General features: G+C 48.2%; 1 protein-coding gene across 1 annotated transcript; it reads right to left on the bottom strand.

The window, feature by feature from the left end:
* Positions 1-10,359: 10,359 nt before the first annotated feature.
* On the bottom strand, positions 10,360-12,714 carry LOC146189725 (uncharacterized). Its single transcript, XM_084604490.1, has 3 exons — positions 12,670-12,714; positions 11,676-12,321; positions 10,360-11,359 (listed from the first exon to the last, which is right to left on the bottom strand). The coding sequence occupies exons 2-3, from the start codon at positions 12,289-12,291 to the stop codon at positions 10,491-10,493; spliced, it is 1,485 nt and encodes a 494-aa protein (XP_084460616.1). The 5' UTR covers positions 12,292-12,321; positions 12,670-12,714; the 3' UTR covers positions 10,360-10,490.
* Positions 12,715-16,785: the final 4,071 nt, after the last annotated feature.

Here is a 16,785-nt window from a genome sequence, read left to right as displayed (position 1 = left end):
ATATGCTGAGATGTCGATACGATCATTAGTGTGAAATAAGCAACGCTGATAAAACCCACTTGTTCTGATTTCATGAACCTGGGTTTTAGCAGGAATATTTTTTTCTACTTATGGTACATCTTTTGTAGGTTTTCAAAGCAACTTTTATTTTCTGCTTACGGCATATTTAAAGAATCTTGACTGTAGCTTTACATTCTATTTCCAGGTTAGCTGTGGCATATTGTTGTCAGCCATCTTTAATGGAAAGGGTGTAAATTGTTCATTTGCGCCAAATGCTTGGATTCTGCATAACTGTTTGAAATCACAGTGGGCTTTTTATGGTATATGCTATATATTCTCTGTCTTGGCTCATGCTGACAGTATGAATAAATATTGTGTATTATGCATCACCAGACTTAAGTGCTTTGCTTAATAAATAATAATTTCAGTTAGACACATTTATCTTTGGGCTTGCTTATGGAAGTGCTTGAACATTGACAGTTCCGATTACATGGTGCACAGATTATAAATTTTTGAACAAAATTGTGCAGAATTGTATTTGTCAGCAAGCAAAAGCCAAAGTGTAAGAAGTTTTCTTGCTCTTCAATAAAAAGATGTCATTGCAAAAGCCATTAAGTACCACAGTGCTATTACATTACCAGCGCAAAATCATCTAGATGGACAGGCTTTCCTGGCAAACTTTATTAAAAAAAAAGCAAACAATTCTATTGTTCATTCTATTGCTGCAAACCAAACTGAATCCTTATCTTCAAAAATGCCAGTCTAAGGACAGCGAGATATTAGTTATTTGCTTAATGTGAACTTGTGCTTTAGCTCCGTTTTGAGATTTGTAGTGCAACTGTCAATATTCTCGGGATGCATACTTTGCATTCTTTTGTTCGTTTAAGTGATGCTGCATATTCCGCATATTTCAGCATCTGTAATATTGTTTAAATATACTGAAAACTGTCGCTGCAGCTCTGTTAAGCGCCGACCGTTTCCTCCTATCTTTACCACCCTCCCACTTCTAAGCCTCGAGCGGTATAGAGCGCTTGCATGAAGCGATGCATGCTGGGTAATCCGCCATGATGTTGTTGACAGCAGACGACGCAGCACTGCACTGCCACACTAGCCTCGTCTACGTGGTCGCAGATGATGCTGGCGCGACCAGACAGGCCGACTGCGTTTTTTCACAATTCCAAAAATACGTCTGCACGAATTCGAGAACGCAAAGGATCCCTCTAGCTACGCCGACGCGAATGGCTCGCATGGGCCAACACACGCGAGATCGACGCCAATCAGGGCAAGTATCAAAAAATGGCTGAGGCTTAGCTTGGTTAAGCCTGGTCAGATGCGAAGCATATTGATTGCTGAGCTCGGTTTTCCATGGTTACACTTGGCTAAACTTTTCTTTCCTTGGTTACACGTGCTTTTACACGGTTTAAACTTGGAATGCACAATGTTTTCCCATCGCATAAAACTAGGTAATCGCATGACTCGTTCATCTCTAATCTGTGTTACCGACACGCACAACAAACATGTCGTCCCCCAGGCCAACGACACTCGATTGCCACTACGCGAATATGTACGCAAAGCAAAAGCTCTTAGAACACCGACGTGCTAAAGGAATCAACACGATCTCAGCCAGTCGCCATACCAAGTGGTCCGCACGGCGTGCAACGGCGTGCAACCGCAGCCGACGGCGCGAGCTGGACCCCCGTCTCTCCTCTGTCGTGACGTCAGTGTATCACGTGGTGTGACGTCACCATACCACGTGGTCCGCACGGCGTGCAACCGCAGCCGACGGCGCGAGCTGGACCCCCGTCTCTCCTCTGTCGTGACGTTAGCGTATCACGTGGTGTGACGTAGCATTCCACGTGGTCCGCACGGCGTGCAACCGCAGCCGACGGCGCGAGCTGGACCCCCGTCTCTCCTCTGTCGTGACGTCAGCGTATCACGTGGTGTGACTAGCATTCCACATTCTTTGCTCGGCGTGTAACCGTCACGAAGGGCTGTGGTTTACCTCTAGCAATATGCTTCGCATAAAACTGCTCGCCAGAGCTAGAAATCATGAATGTCGGCGATGTCGACGGGCGGCCAGGTGCAGACGCATAGTGCGGTAAGTCGTTCGCGCGTAGCTTCAACAGGTCCGTGTCGCACGGCTTTGCATTTCTTCATAGCGCGCCCGATTTTTCAGGCACAGCGTTGACGCGTGCGTTCCTCAGGAATCTGCCGACAATTGCACGCACGTAAGGGCAGCGCAGGAAAAGCCGCGTGTTTGCTCGGTGGACCGTCGAAAACGACAAGGCACTTGCTCAATTCTTATTCAGCCCAACGCATAGTAACGTTGATTCAGCCTGGTTGCGCTGCCCGCCGTCTGCTGCCAGCGACATCATCATGGCGGATTGCCCAGCATGCATCACTGCATGCAAGCTTCCTATATGAACATCGGGTAAAGCGCGTCGCTTTCACAAGACTCCCAGAGCGATTAGAAATTTGATTTGAGAACTTAACCACACGATTGACTTTTCTATCGAGCTGCAGCGCATCAGAACTCGGAAGCGAAGCGTCAGCGCAGGATCTCTGATAATTCGATGATTTTCTGGTGGCTGTGCCTTTCTTTGCTCGTTTCACATCTAACTGTTGCATTGTAAATGAAGTTCGGGGAACCTTTGAGCTGAACGAAACGGCGGCATATCGCGCGACTGCGTGTGCTGCGCCACGGTCGTAACCATGGCGACGCGTTGCCTCCGCCATTGGCTAGGGCTTTGGCAACGGCTGCGACCAGCGGCAACCGTTGCTGGATATGCCGACGTTCAAACGGTTCAAACGCCGCTCCTCTTCCCGCCTTTCCCGCTCTAGTTTTCTGCTCCTCAGTGACCGCAAGAGGCAAACATTGCTGGTAAGAGAATTTCTTTACATCAAACTCGCTCATTTCCTTTGGTCTTTGGTTCTCCCATCAGTGCCTGCTGTGCGATGTAATCTACACTGCTGCACGTCGCTCAGTGGCTTGAGGCGTTCTCCTGAGAGCGCATCTGGAACCGTCCGCTGCGGTGTCTCTCACAACCCGGGCGCAGTTTACGGGTGTTAAACCTCGTATTCCTTTCCCACGTTTGCTCAGCGCGAAAGCTAGTGACGGTGACACGACACGACAAAGATATATGTTACACACAAATAAACTTGCAGAAGCCCATGCGGCCATGCATTAATATCTTTCATTATTTAATCAGCCGCTGGCAATTCCAGGTCGAGTCTGCCGATTTGTTACGGTGCTCAGCACTTAAATAGTCATTCGACATGGCAGTCTGTAATTATCGCGTTAATTCTGTCTATCGGGACCCGCATAAAACACACCGATAACTTTTCCCATCTCAAGCGGGCCTCGAGTGGAACGTTTGTATCGGCGGTTCGTCGATACCGGCCAGACTTCGTCGAAACTATGGAACTCTGAACGATGACAGGCTGCACTGTCGCTGGTGTTCGTTCTCACTCCAGTCTCCTCGCTGCCTGCTTCGCAGTTCTTATGTTTTTTCAGGGGATTATGCAGCTTATAGTTTCGGTTTTCGCGGTTGAAAGATTTGTGTATTTTTTTCACAAGGTCAACATTAGTAACAGCAGTGCGAAAAAAGAAAGCACAAAGCTGTTTGCATTGATCACAGTGCGACTATAATCATTTCATCGGGTACGATAGAGGAAGCGTCTGGTAGCGAATTATTTCGGCTCCAACCAAGCCTGGTGACCTAGCTTGGGAGCAGCTAGGGATTAGGTTTGATGTAGAATAATCCAGATATTACACGGTTCGCGCACGGAAGTTTGCATTGCAAGTAACTTAGGTGACTAATTGCAAAGTATGATTCGGAACAATGGTTTACGATAGGCAGCGAAGTGCTGGAAGTGGCAAGGGACCACGGAAGGAAACGGTTGTCATCAGATTGTCATGGAGCGCATTTAACAAGTTCTGTCAGACCATGATTAGCAGCTTACTGGTATCCTTCAAGAGGAAAGTATATAGCAGCTGTATCTTACCAGTGCTCGCCTATGACGCTGAAACGTGGAGGCTAATGAAAAGGGTTCAATCTAAATTGAAAACCACTCGGAGAGCGATGGAACGTAAAACGGTAGATGTAACTTTGACATGAAGCGTGTAGATCGAATGAGCCTGAAAAAAAAAAAAAAACGAGTTAGTGACATTGCATGTATTCGAAATCAGGTGGGTAGGGCATGTAATACAAAGGCAACATAGCGGATGGTCGCTGAGGGTGGCATATTGTATTCAAGCGAAGCACGTCAGAGGGCGAGAGAAAGGTGGATGAGGTAGAATATATGGATGCAGCTGCCACAGGACCGGGTCACTGGGAGGGATATGGCAGAGGCATCTGCCGTGCTTTGATTCTAGCTAGGCTGGTGATGAACTCCAAGCACGCTGTAGCCTTCGACAACAAAACTTATGCTGTCGTCTGCTGTGTGGGAGGAATCCACTGTTATGAACAAGAGGTATATTTTGCATTCAAAGGAGCTGGGAAATTCCTTGCCGTTTTCGGATGGGTTTTCGGTTGCCTTAAATCCAGCGTATTCAATTGTCATTAAACCGCCATGCGTCACTCGAGGAAACAAGCGAAAACGGCGGAGGGTGTGCTCTTCCGCCTTGTCTAGAGTTTTGTGACGTGTGGGGTATGTCTGTCTGGTCTGTCTGTAGGCCTGCAGGTGTTCAGCAAAGGTGATTATGGGCTGTGTAATATGATCTATGTAATATGCTCTTTTTTTCCTCGTCGGCTAAGGGGGTATCCCGGTGTAAGAGAACTCGGGCTCCCGTGTGTTCCGTGCCCGGAAACCATATGATTGAGGCCCGATTAGGAGGGTGTTTTGCTAATAGTGTCAGATATGATTGATGGATTAATCCTCTGGTAATATTCCTGCACGAATTTTGGCAGTCTGTAGTACAATAGCATTTGGGTTGGTAGCTAGCGCTAGTGCAATGACTGTGGGGTTGCTATTGATTTACTACGGGGGCAGCCATCTTGAATTTATTGGTGACGTCATCGATTTATGGCCTGCTGTCTTGGACATATCATGGACGTTACCAATCAATCACTAATTTGATATACTAATGACGTTATTAAATCGAGTTCCTTTATCGATTTACCATGGGGGCCGCCATCTTGAATTCCTCACAGAAAATTTCACGCCGAAGGGTGGTGGCAGCAGACCCCAAGAAATCGAGAAACGTGATAGCTAACGCTCTCAAAACACAAGCTAGAAGTATAGTGAAATACAGTAAAGAAATAAAAGCAGCAAAAGTGACTTCAATTGATAATCAGTGGAAGTTATATGTGATAAAATACTAGTATTTCGAATAAAATGCTACAAACATTCAATATAAACGAAGAGAGCGAGTTTCGGAAAGGTCAAGGTGATGACAAAAAAAAAATGAAAACTTTTGCAGTTTGTCCAAAGTGGAGTGGGAGTGCAGTAGCGGAGAAACTTGAAATAGTCTGAATTCTCTCATGCTCTTTCGCGGAACGCACAGTAGGATGTATGCACTCTAATGAGCTGAGGGCACAATGTGGCCATTGAGGAGTTTAATAATAATTAGTTTACAGAAAAGGGAAGGCGCTGTATCTGTCACACTTGCTCTGTGCACATCTGAACCGCGCTGTAAGGGAAGGGAGGAAGGTGGAAGATGTAGCGGAAAGAGAGGAAGAGGCGCCGTAACGAAGGGCTACGAGTAATTTGGACCATCTGGGAACCTTTAACATGCCCTAACATCGCATAGCACACGGACGCTTTTCCGGTACCCTGCTTTGTATGAGCAGAGTATACTGCGCCCAACCTATGCGGTCGGTTAATGGTCATGTCAAGCTTGCGTGATTCTTGTATGAAAATTAATTTGGCCCCGCCGGGGTGGCGCAGTGGTTACGGCTCTCGACTACTGTTCCCAAGGATACGGGATCGAATCCCGGCCTTGGCGGCCGCTTTTCGGTGGAGGCGAAGAGCAAGGCGCCCGTGTGCTGTGCGATGTCAGTACACGTTAAAGAACCTCAGGTGGTCGAAATTTCCGGAGTCCTCTACTACGGCGTCTCTCATAGCCTGAGTCGCTTTGGGACGTTAAACCCCACAAGCCAAACCGAAAATAAATGCACTTGTTAATTCTGGTCCCGGCCCCATGTCTGACGGATTTAGAAATAAATTTTGAAGCAAGAAATTGATAACCTTCTCGTGCGTGTCGGCTGCACGTGGCTCAGGGACATACGGGTACGCCACGTACAGTCTTTGTCAAAAGTGTAGAGCCCAGGAGGTCTGCCTCTGAGCCCCTTCGTTCGGCTTGTAATGCATTTCCAGTGTTCCGAATCTCTTGATGGTAAGAAGATTTTATGCGAAGCATACTAGCCGCACAACCGAGCTCTTCCTTGCTGCGCCGTGCGCGGCCGCGTAGCTACCACTTGACCTACATCGGCGCACCACGTGATATGACGTCACAACAGCTGTGAAAGCTGGGGCTCAACTCGTGCGCTCGCTTGCGGACGCGCAGCCTCCGCCGGCGGCTCAACTCCCGCTCCTACCGCTAGGAGACACTGACGTCACGCAATTGTATTAAAGGCGACGCACTCGTTGAGTCAGTTGTGCAGCGAGATGTCGGCCAGGGAGAGGGCGGCTCGCTAGACCGCAAAGCGCAAGTTACAAACAGCCACGGAAACGGGAGAAGAACGAGAAGTACGGCTTGCCAAGCGACGTGCACAGTATGCAGCTAGACGGTGTATTTATTGGTTTGAGAAAAATAAAGGAAGAAGCAGAGTAACCTATGAGTTGTTCTTGTCTATGAAATGGCTAACCAGGTATAGCCAAGTAATGTCTTGTCTATGAAAGGCTCACCAGGTATAGCCAGGTAATGTTTAATTTTTTAGGCTAGTATGCTTCGCATCCTAGGTTTAACCATAAGCTAAGCCAGACCATTTTTTTTGTCCTACACTCTCCAATGGGAAGGAGCCCCTTAAATGATAAATCAGCGCCGCTACAAGGCTCAGAAGCAGACCCCCCGGGCTCTACTCTTTTGACAAAGGCTGTACTAGCTGCAATAAGCGACGTTTGTGGTGGATATGATGCAATGGAAAGGTCGTTGCACTTGCCCCCTTCGCTGCATGCCGCGTTCACAGAGCCGCGAGATGCTCTCAGGCTGCAGGGCACTGGTTGTATGTACGTAAATCCCGGACTATCTTATAACGAATCCTTGACATAACCATGGTGAGCGTCGTTTTGTACTTCGAGCAGAAAATGTTCAGCGGTCGCCATGTAATTCCGTACAGTGGAATGGCGCTCCGTGCATGCTGCCTTGAAAGATATACAACCAATTTCGCATTGTCGAGTATCGCAATCGGTTGCCAATTATTTTTTTTAGTGCTGCAGCTCCAGAGCGCCCATTCACAGATTTAGCCGATGTCTACCTGAAGCCGGCTGTGAAGCCGTTGGCAGGAGCTGCTAACCTGGGCAGCATTTCTGAAGTGGCCGTGTAACCGAACCCACCGCGGGACTCTTGGATCCACATCTGCTATGACCGTGCGTTTCGATGGAGGCGAAACGAAGAGGCGTCCGTGTGCTGTGCAATGTCAGCGTACGTTAAAGATCCCCAGGTGGTCGAAATTACTCCGAAGCCCTTCACTACGGCTCCTCTTTCTCTCTTTCTACTTTCACTCCCACCTTCCTCCCTTCCCTTACGGCGCGGTTGAGGTGTTCACAAAAAAAAGTTAGAGTTACTGCACCTTTCCCTTCCTATAAATCGATCAGTTTATATCGGCACACGGTCATTTGCATAATGTAGTAGATGACTGCATACTGTACTGAGTATGTGCGACCCGCCAGGTGTGAATATTACATGCGCCTGAGTGTTCCATCCCCGGCCTGTGTGCTTCTCGTGCTTGACGTTTGCACGTCAGCGTGCAGTGAGCTACGAATCGTAACAGGCTATCGGGCGAAGTGCGAACAGTGGCCGTCGGCCTGTGCAATGTCAAGCTGCTAGGGCAATTAGCGAGCGGCCGGGCGGCGCGCTATATCTTGCACAGTTTTTGTATTTTATATGTGCCCATATACCGCTGTTGCTTCGCTTCGACTGCTGTTATCTCTGCCGGCGGCAGCTGAGGGGCTCCAATGTGCGATGGCAGATGCAAATGACAGCTCAAGTCTTGCAGTAACCACCACCGTGACACAATTCCTCTGCGTCAGAAAATACTCCGATGTTTCTGCTTTTCTGATTGCTTAAATAAAAAGTAGCAATCAAGCCTTGATATAAACGCAAGAAGTTTCATGCATCTGGCTCGTTAGGGGCAGTCAAGTGTCAAGTGATTGTTCACTGTTCAGCATAGTGATACACCGCTCACCAATGGCTATAATTAGCAACTGCTGCTTTTTATTCGTTATATCCTACTATAGCAAAATCGTTTGTCATTTTGTTTGAATAAGCCACTCATCACTTCCCAATGACGCTTCTAAAAAATTTTCCAGGTGCAATTCAAACATCCTTGCGCGTTGCGAGAAGCGTATACGTTTCAGTGTGTGTACACGTGAAGCAAACTTTTTCACAGCACCTACATGTCCTACAATGAAAGGGTATGCATTTTCTTTCACTTTTCAGCCCTTCGCGTAGCGAGGCGGCAGCTACCACTGACCTTTAGCGTGACCTTTGTCGCACCGCCAAGCACAGCTGCGCAAAAACAGGGGCCCCAACTCGCGCCGTCAACTTGCGAGGCGGTAGCTACCAATCGCGGCCTAACTCCCGCTCCCTCCGTGAGGGAGCGCTAAAGCCGGAGTGACGTCATCCCATCTGCCGCAAAAACAGGGCCCCCAACTCGCGCCGTCAACTCGCGAGGCGGTAGCTACCAACCGCGGCCTAACTCCCGCTCCTACCGCAGCTACCGCCGGGGTTGCAACGTTGGATACTATAGGAGGTGGCCTAGCGGCAGGTGGAACCAACGCAGTCTCCAGGGATGCTTTCATTTCTGCTGGCGTAAAGAATGTCGTTGCAGCCGGTGCCGGAGCGGCAGTTGTAGTACATTCTGCCTTGACCTCACCCACAACCAAGTATATCGCTGCAGCCACGGCACTCCTTGCCTCGCTACTAGTTTCACATAGAATAACCAGGTAGCACCCCGCAATAAACAATAGTTGAACCATATGCCGTGGCCTTAGTGAATCGCTGCATAACCATAAGCATAACCACAAGCACCACAACCAGCTACACCACCAGCTGAACCTAGGCGTAGCCATAGTTACTGCTTTCGCAATTACCAGGCTTAACCAAACTAAGCCACAGCCGATTTTTTGACCTCCGAGGACATTTTAGTGAATACAAATAATTGCAGGGTTTAACGTGGCTAAACCTAGTGCAACATGTCAAGCCACTAATTCGGCGCAGTTCATCTTCGTACGCGGTACATGTATTGGACATATGCCCGCGTGGTTTATAGGGCAAGATGTAACTCGGGATTTGGGAATTCTGGATTCTGATCTCGCCCTCTGATCTTAAGCTACGACCGAGGTGGCAGCGCATCGACACGGTCAGCCGGTGAGACACCATGAACTGCTGAAGCAAAGCCACACATTGAAAGGGGTTCGTGCGACAAGAAAGAGTTCGAAAAGGTGCATTTCGATATCGCAGATTTTCCCAATGGGCAGCTTGATGCCTGTGTTGCCTGCGGATCCAGCGGAAGTATTTTACCCTCAGGGCCAAATGAATTACAGAAGGAAGTGGGTTAATTAGGACACATAACAATTATAAAGCAGAAAATAGTTGCACCATGAAATCAAATTTATCCCGAGTAACCAAGTTAACCTGTGCGTCGTGAAAGCATTTATCTTAAATGGCTGCACTATCGGAGGGAAGGCGGTTCGATTAGACGCCCGAAGAAGGCATGACTAAAAAACGCTGTGGTGTGACATGTTTCTATTCCAACCTTGTGACGGTGGTCGAAGCGATGGGAAATGTATGCCGGGTGTGATATGAAGTCATGTAGCATAACGTTATGATAGACCTTGCGGAATCGTGTTAGGCGGTACATTTTACGGCGGTATTGTGAAAATGAAAGATATGCCATGGCTGTGATGCTCTCAGAACTGTTATAATTTGACAGAACGAAGGGAACGAAAGTTCCAAGAAATACGCAAGGTTTACATACGTAGGGTCCCATATCGATGCTGCGTATTTTAGTTTAGGACGCATTAGGGCCTTATACGGTAAACGTTTTAGGGATGAGGGGCGGCACATACCCCGACATCCGGCTGTCACATTTGAAGAGTTTCATTGCCAAGCGGAGCCCACACGATCATTGTTTTTTGGCACTAGACGTCGCGCTATCCACGAACGGAAGGTCATGCACCACATACAGACATACATCATGGAGCAGATAGTTTTATTGCGTGCCTGTACATGCTAGTACGCGAAGTATGGCGATGACTTAAGGCGGCGCAAGTGAGGCGATGAAGAGGGATTAAAATGGCCGCCAGAACTAAGAAGGCGTCAGCGCCTAGAAAGTTTGCACGAGCTGCGACGGATCGTAGAAGTGCCGGTAGACTGGCTCCTGCGCCGCGGATGACGGCTCGGAGTCTCCTCCGTCGCCATAGTGCTGGGTTGGATACTGGCTCGAGAATGGGAAGCCGTAGGACGTGGGAGTCGGTGACCCCGGGTCGACGTTGGCCCCGTAGAGGTCAAAGATGGCTGGGAAGGACGCCGTCGGAGTTTCTGTGATGGTCTGGGCAAAGGGTGTGGTGGTCGGATAGCGGTCGCCGTCGTCATCAGTGGGACGCGGGGTTGTAACGGCCTTTACTATTACCGGGGTGCGGAAGTCGACTTCGGTTGTGCCGACCTGAAGTGGAGTGCTGGAAGTCGGCGCATACGTCGTCGTCGGCTCCGATGGTGTGGCGGGAAGCCTTGTCGAGTTAGGGAGGAGAGTGGTCGACGGGAGCGCAGGGAGTACGACCGTGTCGTTGAAGTCCCTCATCTCGGCAAAGCCATTGATGAACGAGATGCGGCGCCGCATCCCAACACCTTTCCATTCGGCCGGAATGAGGGTGGTGGTTGAGACGTCCTCGGTAGTGGCGTCGGAAGTGGTTGTCGATGCCGTTGTCACTGCAGCTTCGGTCAGTGACGCGTCCTTGTCATGGGCGTTTCCGGCGACAGTAGTTGCCGTTGGCACGGGAGGAGACGAGTTGCTGCCGACGTAGAATGGCGTGGTGGTGTCGGGAGAGGGAGTGGTGGCCGCAGTAGAAAAGGCAACTGTGGTTGCCGGAGACGTGGTGTCGCCGGAACCGAAGCGGCCGTAGAGAAAGGGGCGCAGGTAGTCCAGAAGGATCTGGTAACGAGAGGTGGTGCTGGGACGGGCCCGTCTGGTCGTACCTGCGAGAAGGTAAGGATGAGAGGAAATGTGCGGATAATACTGGATGCTAGAACATTTGAAGATAAGGAATAATGACGTTGCAGCAGTGATTCAGCGGCAGCAGAGAGAGTTAACGAGCCGACAGGGAAGGCGAAAGCCGGAACAGAGGCCCGGATACGTACGGAAAATTTTCGCACCTAAAAGTAAATAAGTAAAGCCGTCGCCCAAGCAAGCTGTCGTGTGCCGTGGCTAGGCCACCAGAGATGTCCTGCCCGATTGAATAGTACTATTAATTTGGCGACTACTTGCTTCAAGTGGCACATCGAGCCCACTTACCAGGGACGGCTGTGGTGGAAGGTGCCGCAGTCGTAGTAGCCTCGGTAAAGACCGTGGTGGTGTCAGCGGCTGTCGTAGTGCTGCCCAGAGGTCCACTGACGACCAGGAAAGATTGTGATCCATCCCCGTTGTCAACCACTTGAAGCACTGGGTCCGGCACATTGGCGATCTCGAGGGCCAGTTGGTCCAGGGATATCGGGGTGGCGTTAACCAGCCATGGGGCTATAGACAGGGGCACTTCCGTAGTTCCTACCGTGGTCCAATTTGCAGCGTCGGTCCAAGAAGCTGCAGTGCTCGCGGCACGCAGGTCGACCGCTCCCATCGTTGCGGTCACGGAGTTCTGTTCAGGAATCTTTGCGGTACCCTGAACGGCAGGAATATTCCGAACGAGTTCGGTATGTTGCACATGCAACGAGTCCTCTGTCGTGGCATTGGCGACATCTTGTAGAGTCGGCCTAGGAGCGGTCTCTGTGGTGGCATTGGACGTGTTGACTATGACTGAGAACAGCGAATTGTCTCCACGTAGCCATTGCAGACCGATGCCAAACGTGGCATCGACAGGCCCTTGTGCGATGAGTTGAGATGCCATCAGCAGGAACAACACCCACGTACCCATGGCGCAGCTTGTTCCAGGAACGTGGAATACCTGCGATTGTTTGAAAGGTTTGCAAACTACACGGTCATTGCAAATGTATGCAAACGCGTTCTGGTCGCGTTGTAGAACAACAGTATGCTTCTCGAAACATTCTATGCGCTGCAGAACGAGCATTTATTTAGCCCAGTTTTCAAGGCAACGACTCATCAGGCACGTCGTACTTGAGTACTAACCGGACGAATATTACATTTAATTTATTTATACTAGCAATATAACAAAAGCTTGGCTCGAATATTTCCTTGCAACTGTATCAACACAACCATGCCGCCCATAACCGGCTGCTCTGGTCTGAAACGATGACGATAGTCTCCAGCACAAGACACGCAACAACCAACTTACCGCCTGCTCGTCCAGGCCGCCTTTTGCGGTTCCGGATGGAAAACGCCTGCTTTTGTAGCCTGCCTACCGATACTTTTTTTTCATGATTTTATCGGAAAATATTTTGGTTTTCTTTTTTCTTGAACTGCGCATGCGCGACTCCATTGAATGTGATGAGAATGCGAAATGCTACTGTATCACTGCAAGGACGTAATTATCGACTAGCCGTATCACCGCGACGAACTGTATGGGGCTTCACAAAGTTAGCTTCCATGTCTTCAAGAGCGAAAGATAATTTGGGCTTGGTGACATGCACGTTGCACAGTTTGATCCGTTTTACGCTGGGACCCAATTATGCCTGCATGGATGGATGGATGGATGGATGGATGGATGGATGGAATATAGGAGCGTCCCCTTTGAAACGGGGTGGTATCAATAGCTATCATGCTCATTTTTTCCCTATATCTTAATTATTGTTTTAGATTGGTTAACTATGTCATCATTCTATTTATTAAATTTTTGTTTCTAAATTACTAACATTGTCACTTCTCTGCTTATAAGCCACCAATCTCCCAGTCGTTTTTTGCTAGCTTCTACCGCCGGTTTATTCACCCGGCCACTGGCATCTCTAAACCCCAGAGCTTCAGGAACAGTGACTGCGCCTGCATCAACTTCCGGATGGATACCATTACATTCGAGTATAATATATATAGTTGTTTCACTGGAGTTACCACATACAGCACATACGTCTTCTTCATTGTTAAATTTTTTTGTAGCTGCGTGTTCTAAGGCACCCTGATCTAGCTTCAAAAAGTAGGGCACTGCCTCTTGAGTTATCAAAGAAAGCTTCCTTCCTGATCTGCCTTTTCTGCACCTGGCCCGTTGATACCGCCTGCGCTCGCGGATCTCAATGTTGCGCCGCTCTGAAGTCGGGAATGTGATAACGAAGAAAGGTTAAGTTCTATAGACATGCGCCTTTTGAATGATCACGGTCAGTCATAGGGACTCCGTTTGGAGAGGAGAAACACTGTCGCCCGAAGCAGGCACGGTGCACGGGCCGGCCCGCTCTGCTTGTAAATTTATCTTGTGAAGGAGTGTGCAAACGCAGCCGGAACAGTAACCGGAGGGAGGTTAACCGACAAATTTATCGTACAAGCACGCTGGGTGAGTCATATGTCGCGCTGTTTATGAAGATGCACCACATTCTCTCGGCTAAAACCACGGAATCTTTGCAGTTCAAATTTCGCATAGAAATAACATTTGGTCGTCAGTATTGTTTACCAAACCGATTCGTTCATAAGAAGACGGATGTTCGCATCCCTTTTAGCGGCAGCCAAGCGAAACAAGCTGCTCCAGCGATGACACTGATGGCGCCATCTCGTTGGGTTTTCGAGCTTGGAGATTTGTGGGGATACACAAACAAAACTTTTAATTTGGTTCAGTTTTGGCCACATAATGAATTTTATTCATAAATAAGCTTATAAAGCTCTCCACACTTTCCGCAAAACAACTCTGCCCGCCTTCTTTCATTTGCCAAATCTCAGTGGCATTGTTGCTGCAAACAAAACAAGATGGCGCTAATGGGCCTGTCGATGAGACAGTGGCTTTTGTTTCGCCGCCGTCACAGAAGATGCGAACATCCGACTTCTGATCAAATAAGGCGAGTGTAAAAAACATTCTGCTGACCAAATGCCATGTGCAAAACTTTCATCTGTAAGAATTCAGTGCTTTAGGCTGGGAAGCATTGTACGGCGCGCTTGTCATTGCTCAACACTCGTTATGTGTACACATGTCTTGGAATATATCCTATTCTTGCTTTTTGCGCATCGTTACATTTTAAGAAATACGCGTACTGTGGTGCGCATGAGAGAATGCACATGACGGCATAAATGAATACCGTGCCCTTTCGGATACCAACATATGCTGCAAAGAGCGGCATTATTCGGCGATGTCGATTTTCGAACAGTATATTGTTGGTGAATCCTTATATATATGCGTGTGTGCGATTGTGTGTGTGTGTGTCCGGGATGCATGTAATGCAACAGTTTCCATCGAGTTTATTCCATTCTTTCAACGAGCAGAGATTATAGATCACCGTTTGGGACTCTATTTTGTTCTAACGCGAGCCTAGGGCCCAGCATGCAAGTCTCAGTAAATTTTTTTGAATGTAATTGGTGCGTAGTAAATGCTAAAAAAAAACAACTTCCTTAATAGTCGGCGTTATGCGATGTCCTTAAACGCACGACACGCAAGAGATGTGCGAATAAAAAAAACGCATTGTTTGGCTAGTTGGTGACAGTTATCTTTGGTGAAAGGCGCGCGAAACACAAGGGAGCTTTGTCAGTAAACTTAACATTTATCACTAAGTGAGGTCCGTCGACTTTTCTGAAGACACTTGTATGCAGACTTGGATTGAATTGTTACGGTGCGACAAGCCAGTGAAAAAAGACCATGACGGATGGCGATGAGATGAATTCAGTAAATGTGGGCGGGCCTAGTGCGAGCGCTATGTTGTTGTTGCCCTCCTAAAAATGGCGCATACCTACAAGGGGGATTGGCCATAACCAGACGGTGATTTGTTTATAGATTGCATGCGTCAGAAATGAGATATGCCAACGCCACTGCCCGCTTATCCCCTTTAAAATAAAGAATTCATTCATTCATTCATTCATTCATTCATTCATTCATTCATTCATTCATTCATTCATTCATTCATTCATTCTTCCTTGTCCATAACAATATTGCAAGTCCTTTTCGCGCCTATAGCGCATAGTTTTATTTTACGAAATACTGTGATCCGTTTGAGAGAATGCACATGGCAACAGTAAATAAACGTCGTGCCCTTTCGGGTATCAACAAATGTTGCGAAGACCTGCTCTATTCGCCGATGTTGTCGGTTTTCAGACAGTACTGTCGGCGAAGCGATCATTATAAAAAGAAAATATATATTTGTCCGGAACGCATTCAATGTGACGATTTCTTTCCGTCAAATCTATTCCTTTCTTGGCAGCGCATAAGGGCCAAGAGGCACATAGTTTGCTCAATGTTTCCAGATTAATGTTTACCTTTTGGGTCTTGGTTTCTTTTTAACGCACACCGAGTTCTCGGCACGCAACAGCCTCTATGTAAAAAAAAAAAAAAAAAAGATGGGATTTTAAGTGGGGCGTACTAAATGTTAAGAAAATAAACTTCCTTAATTGTTACCGTTATGAGAGATCCTTGAAGTCGTGCCACGAAAGAAATGTGAGAATAAAAGAACGCGCCGTTGGGCTAGTTGGTGACAACTCATGTTTTGGCTAAAGTTGCGAAACACGTACGTGCACGGACACAGTCCAGTTACCTTCCTTGTGTCCATGTGCGTTTCGCGTTTTTAACCGAAGATGAAATGCAGATGACAAGTGCAAAAAAGGCTAGACGACACGTTATACAAGGTCGGAAACAGTACAACTGACCATAGTGATTAAAAGGAACCATTCCCATTTGATTTTGTGAAGTGGTTTCAGCTAGAATTGGCTGCGAACTACAAACTAGTTTGACCATTTAGAAGCAGATTGAAATTTTCACCTGTAAGCGATAGATGTCTATTTTGCAGCCTGTGCGCCACCATATTGCTAAACTGCTGACCGCGTCTATCTGTGGCAGATCACTGCGGATTAACGAACAATATGGCGGAGACAGGGTGGAAAGGTTGTATAAGCTTCTCGTGCGTGCTTTTGTGCGTATTCAGGACAATAGAGAGTTTTAGTTTACCGCGGTCCGATACCGTGATGCTCCAACGCGTGTTCCACTGCGCATGCCCAGACCCCTTTGATGCTGATAGATGGCGCCACATACTGGATGTTAGTTGTGTTCCTGTATATACTCCATTATGCAGGAACACTAGATTTTAGAGGAGCCTTAGGTAACATCATGTCGGCACAGACCTGCCGCGTCGGGACCAATCAGCTTGTGCGCCCCGCCCACGCGCGTTAGAAGGTCACGCTGACGAATCGCGGATCACGGTAGGCTAAATCTCTCTAATAGAGAGATTTAGTTCACCGGGATCCGCGATCCGCCACCGTGACTCTCTACCGCGCGTGGGCGGGGCGCTCAAGCTGATTGGTCCCGACGCGGCGGTTCTGTGTGCCGACATCCAGT

The sequence above is a fragment of the Amblyomma maculatum genome, chromosome 5, assembly GCF_055883805.1.
Source record: "Amblyomma maculatum isolate TAMU_Amacu chromosome 5, ASM5588380v1, whole genome shotgun sequence".
NCBI classification, from domain to species: domain Eukaryota; kingdom Metazoa; phylum Arthropoda; class Arachnida; order Ixodida; family Ixodidae; genus Amblyomma; species Amblyomma maculatum.
This window is presented reverse-complemented; position numbering and strand designations above follow the sequence as displayed.

What these genes read in the sequence shown, in the direction of transcription:
- LOC146189725 (XM_084604490.1), bottom strand. Translation starts at nt 12,291, where the DNA reads ATGGGTACGTGGGTGTTGTTCCTGCTGATGGCATCTCAACTCATCGCA. An exon ending in TTCCACCACAGCCGTCCCTG is followed by an intron (nt 11,360 to 11,675) that starts GTAAGTGGGCTC and finishes ACCTTCTCGCAG; the next exon opens with GTACGACCAGACGGGCCCGT.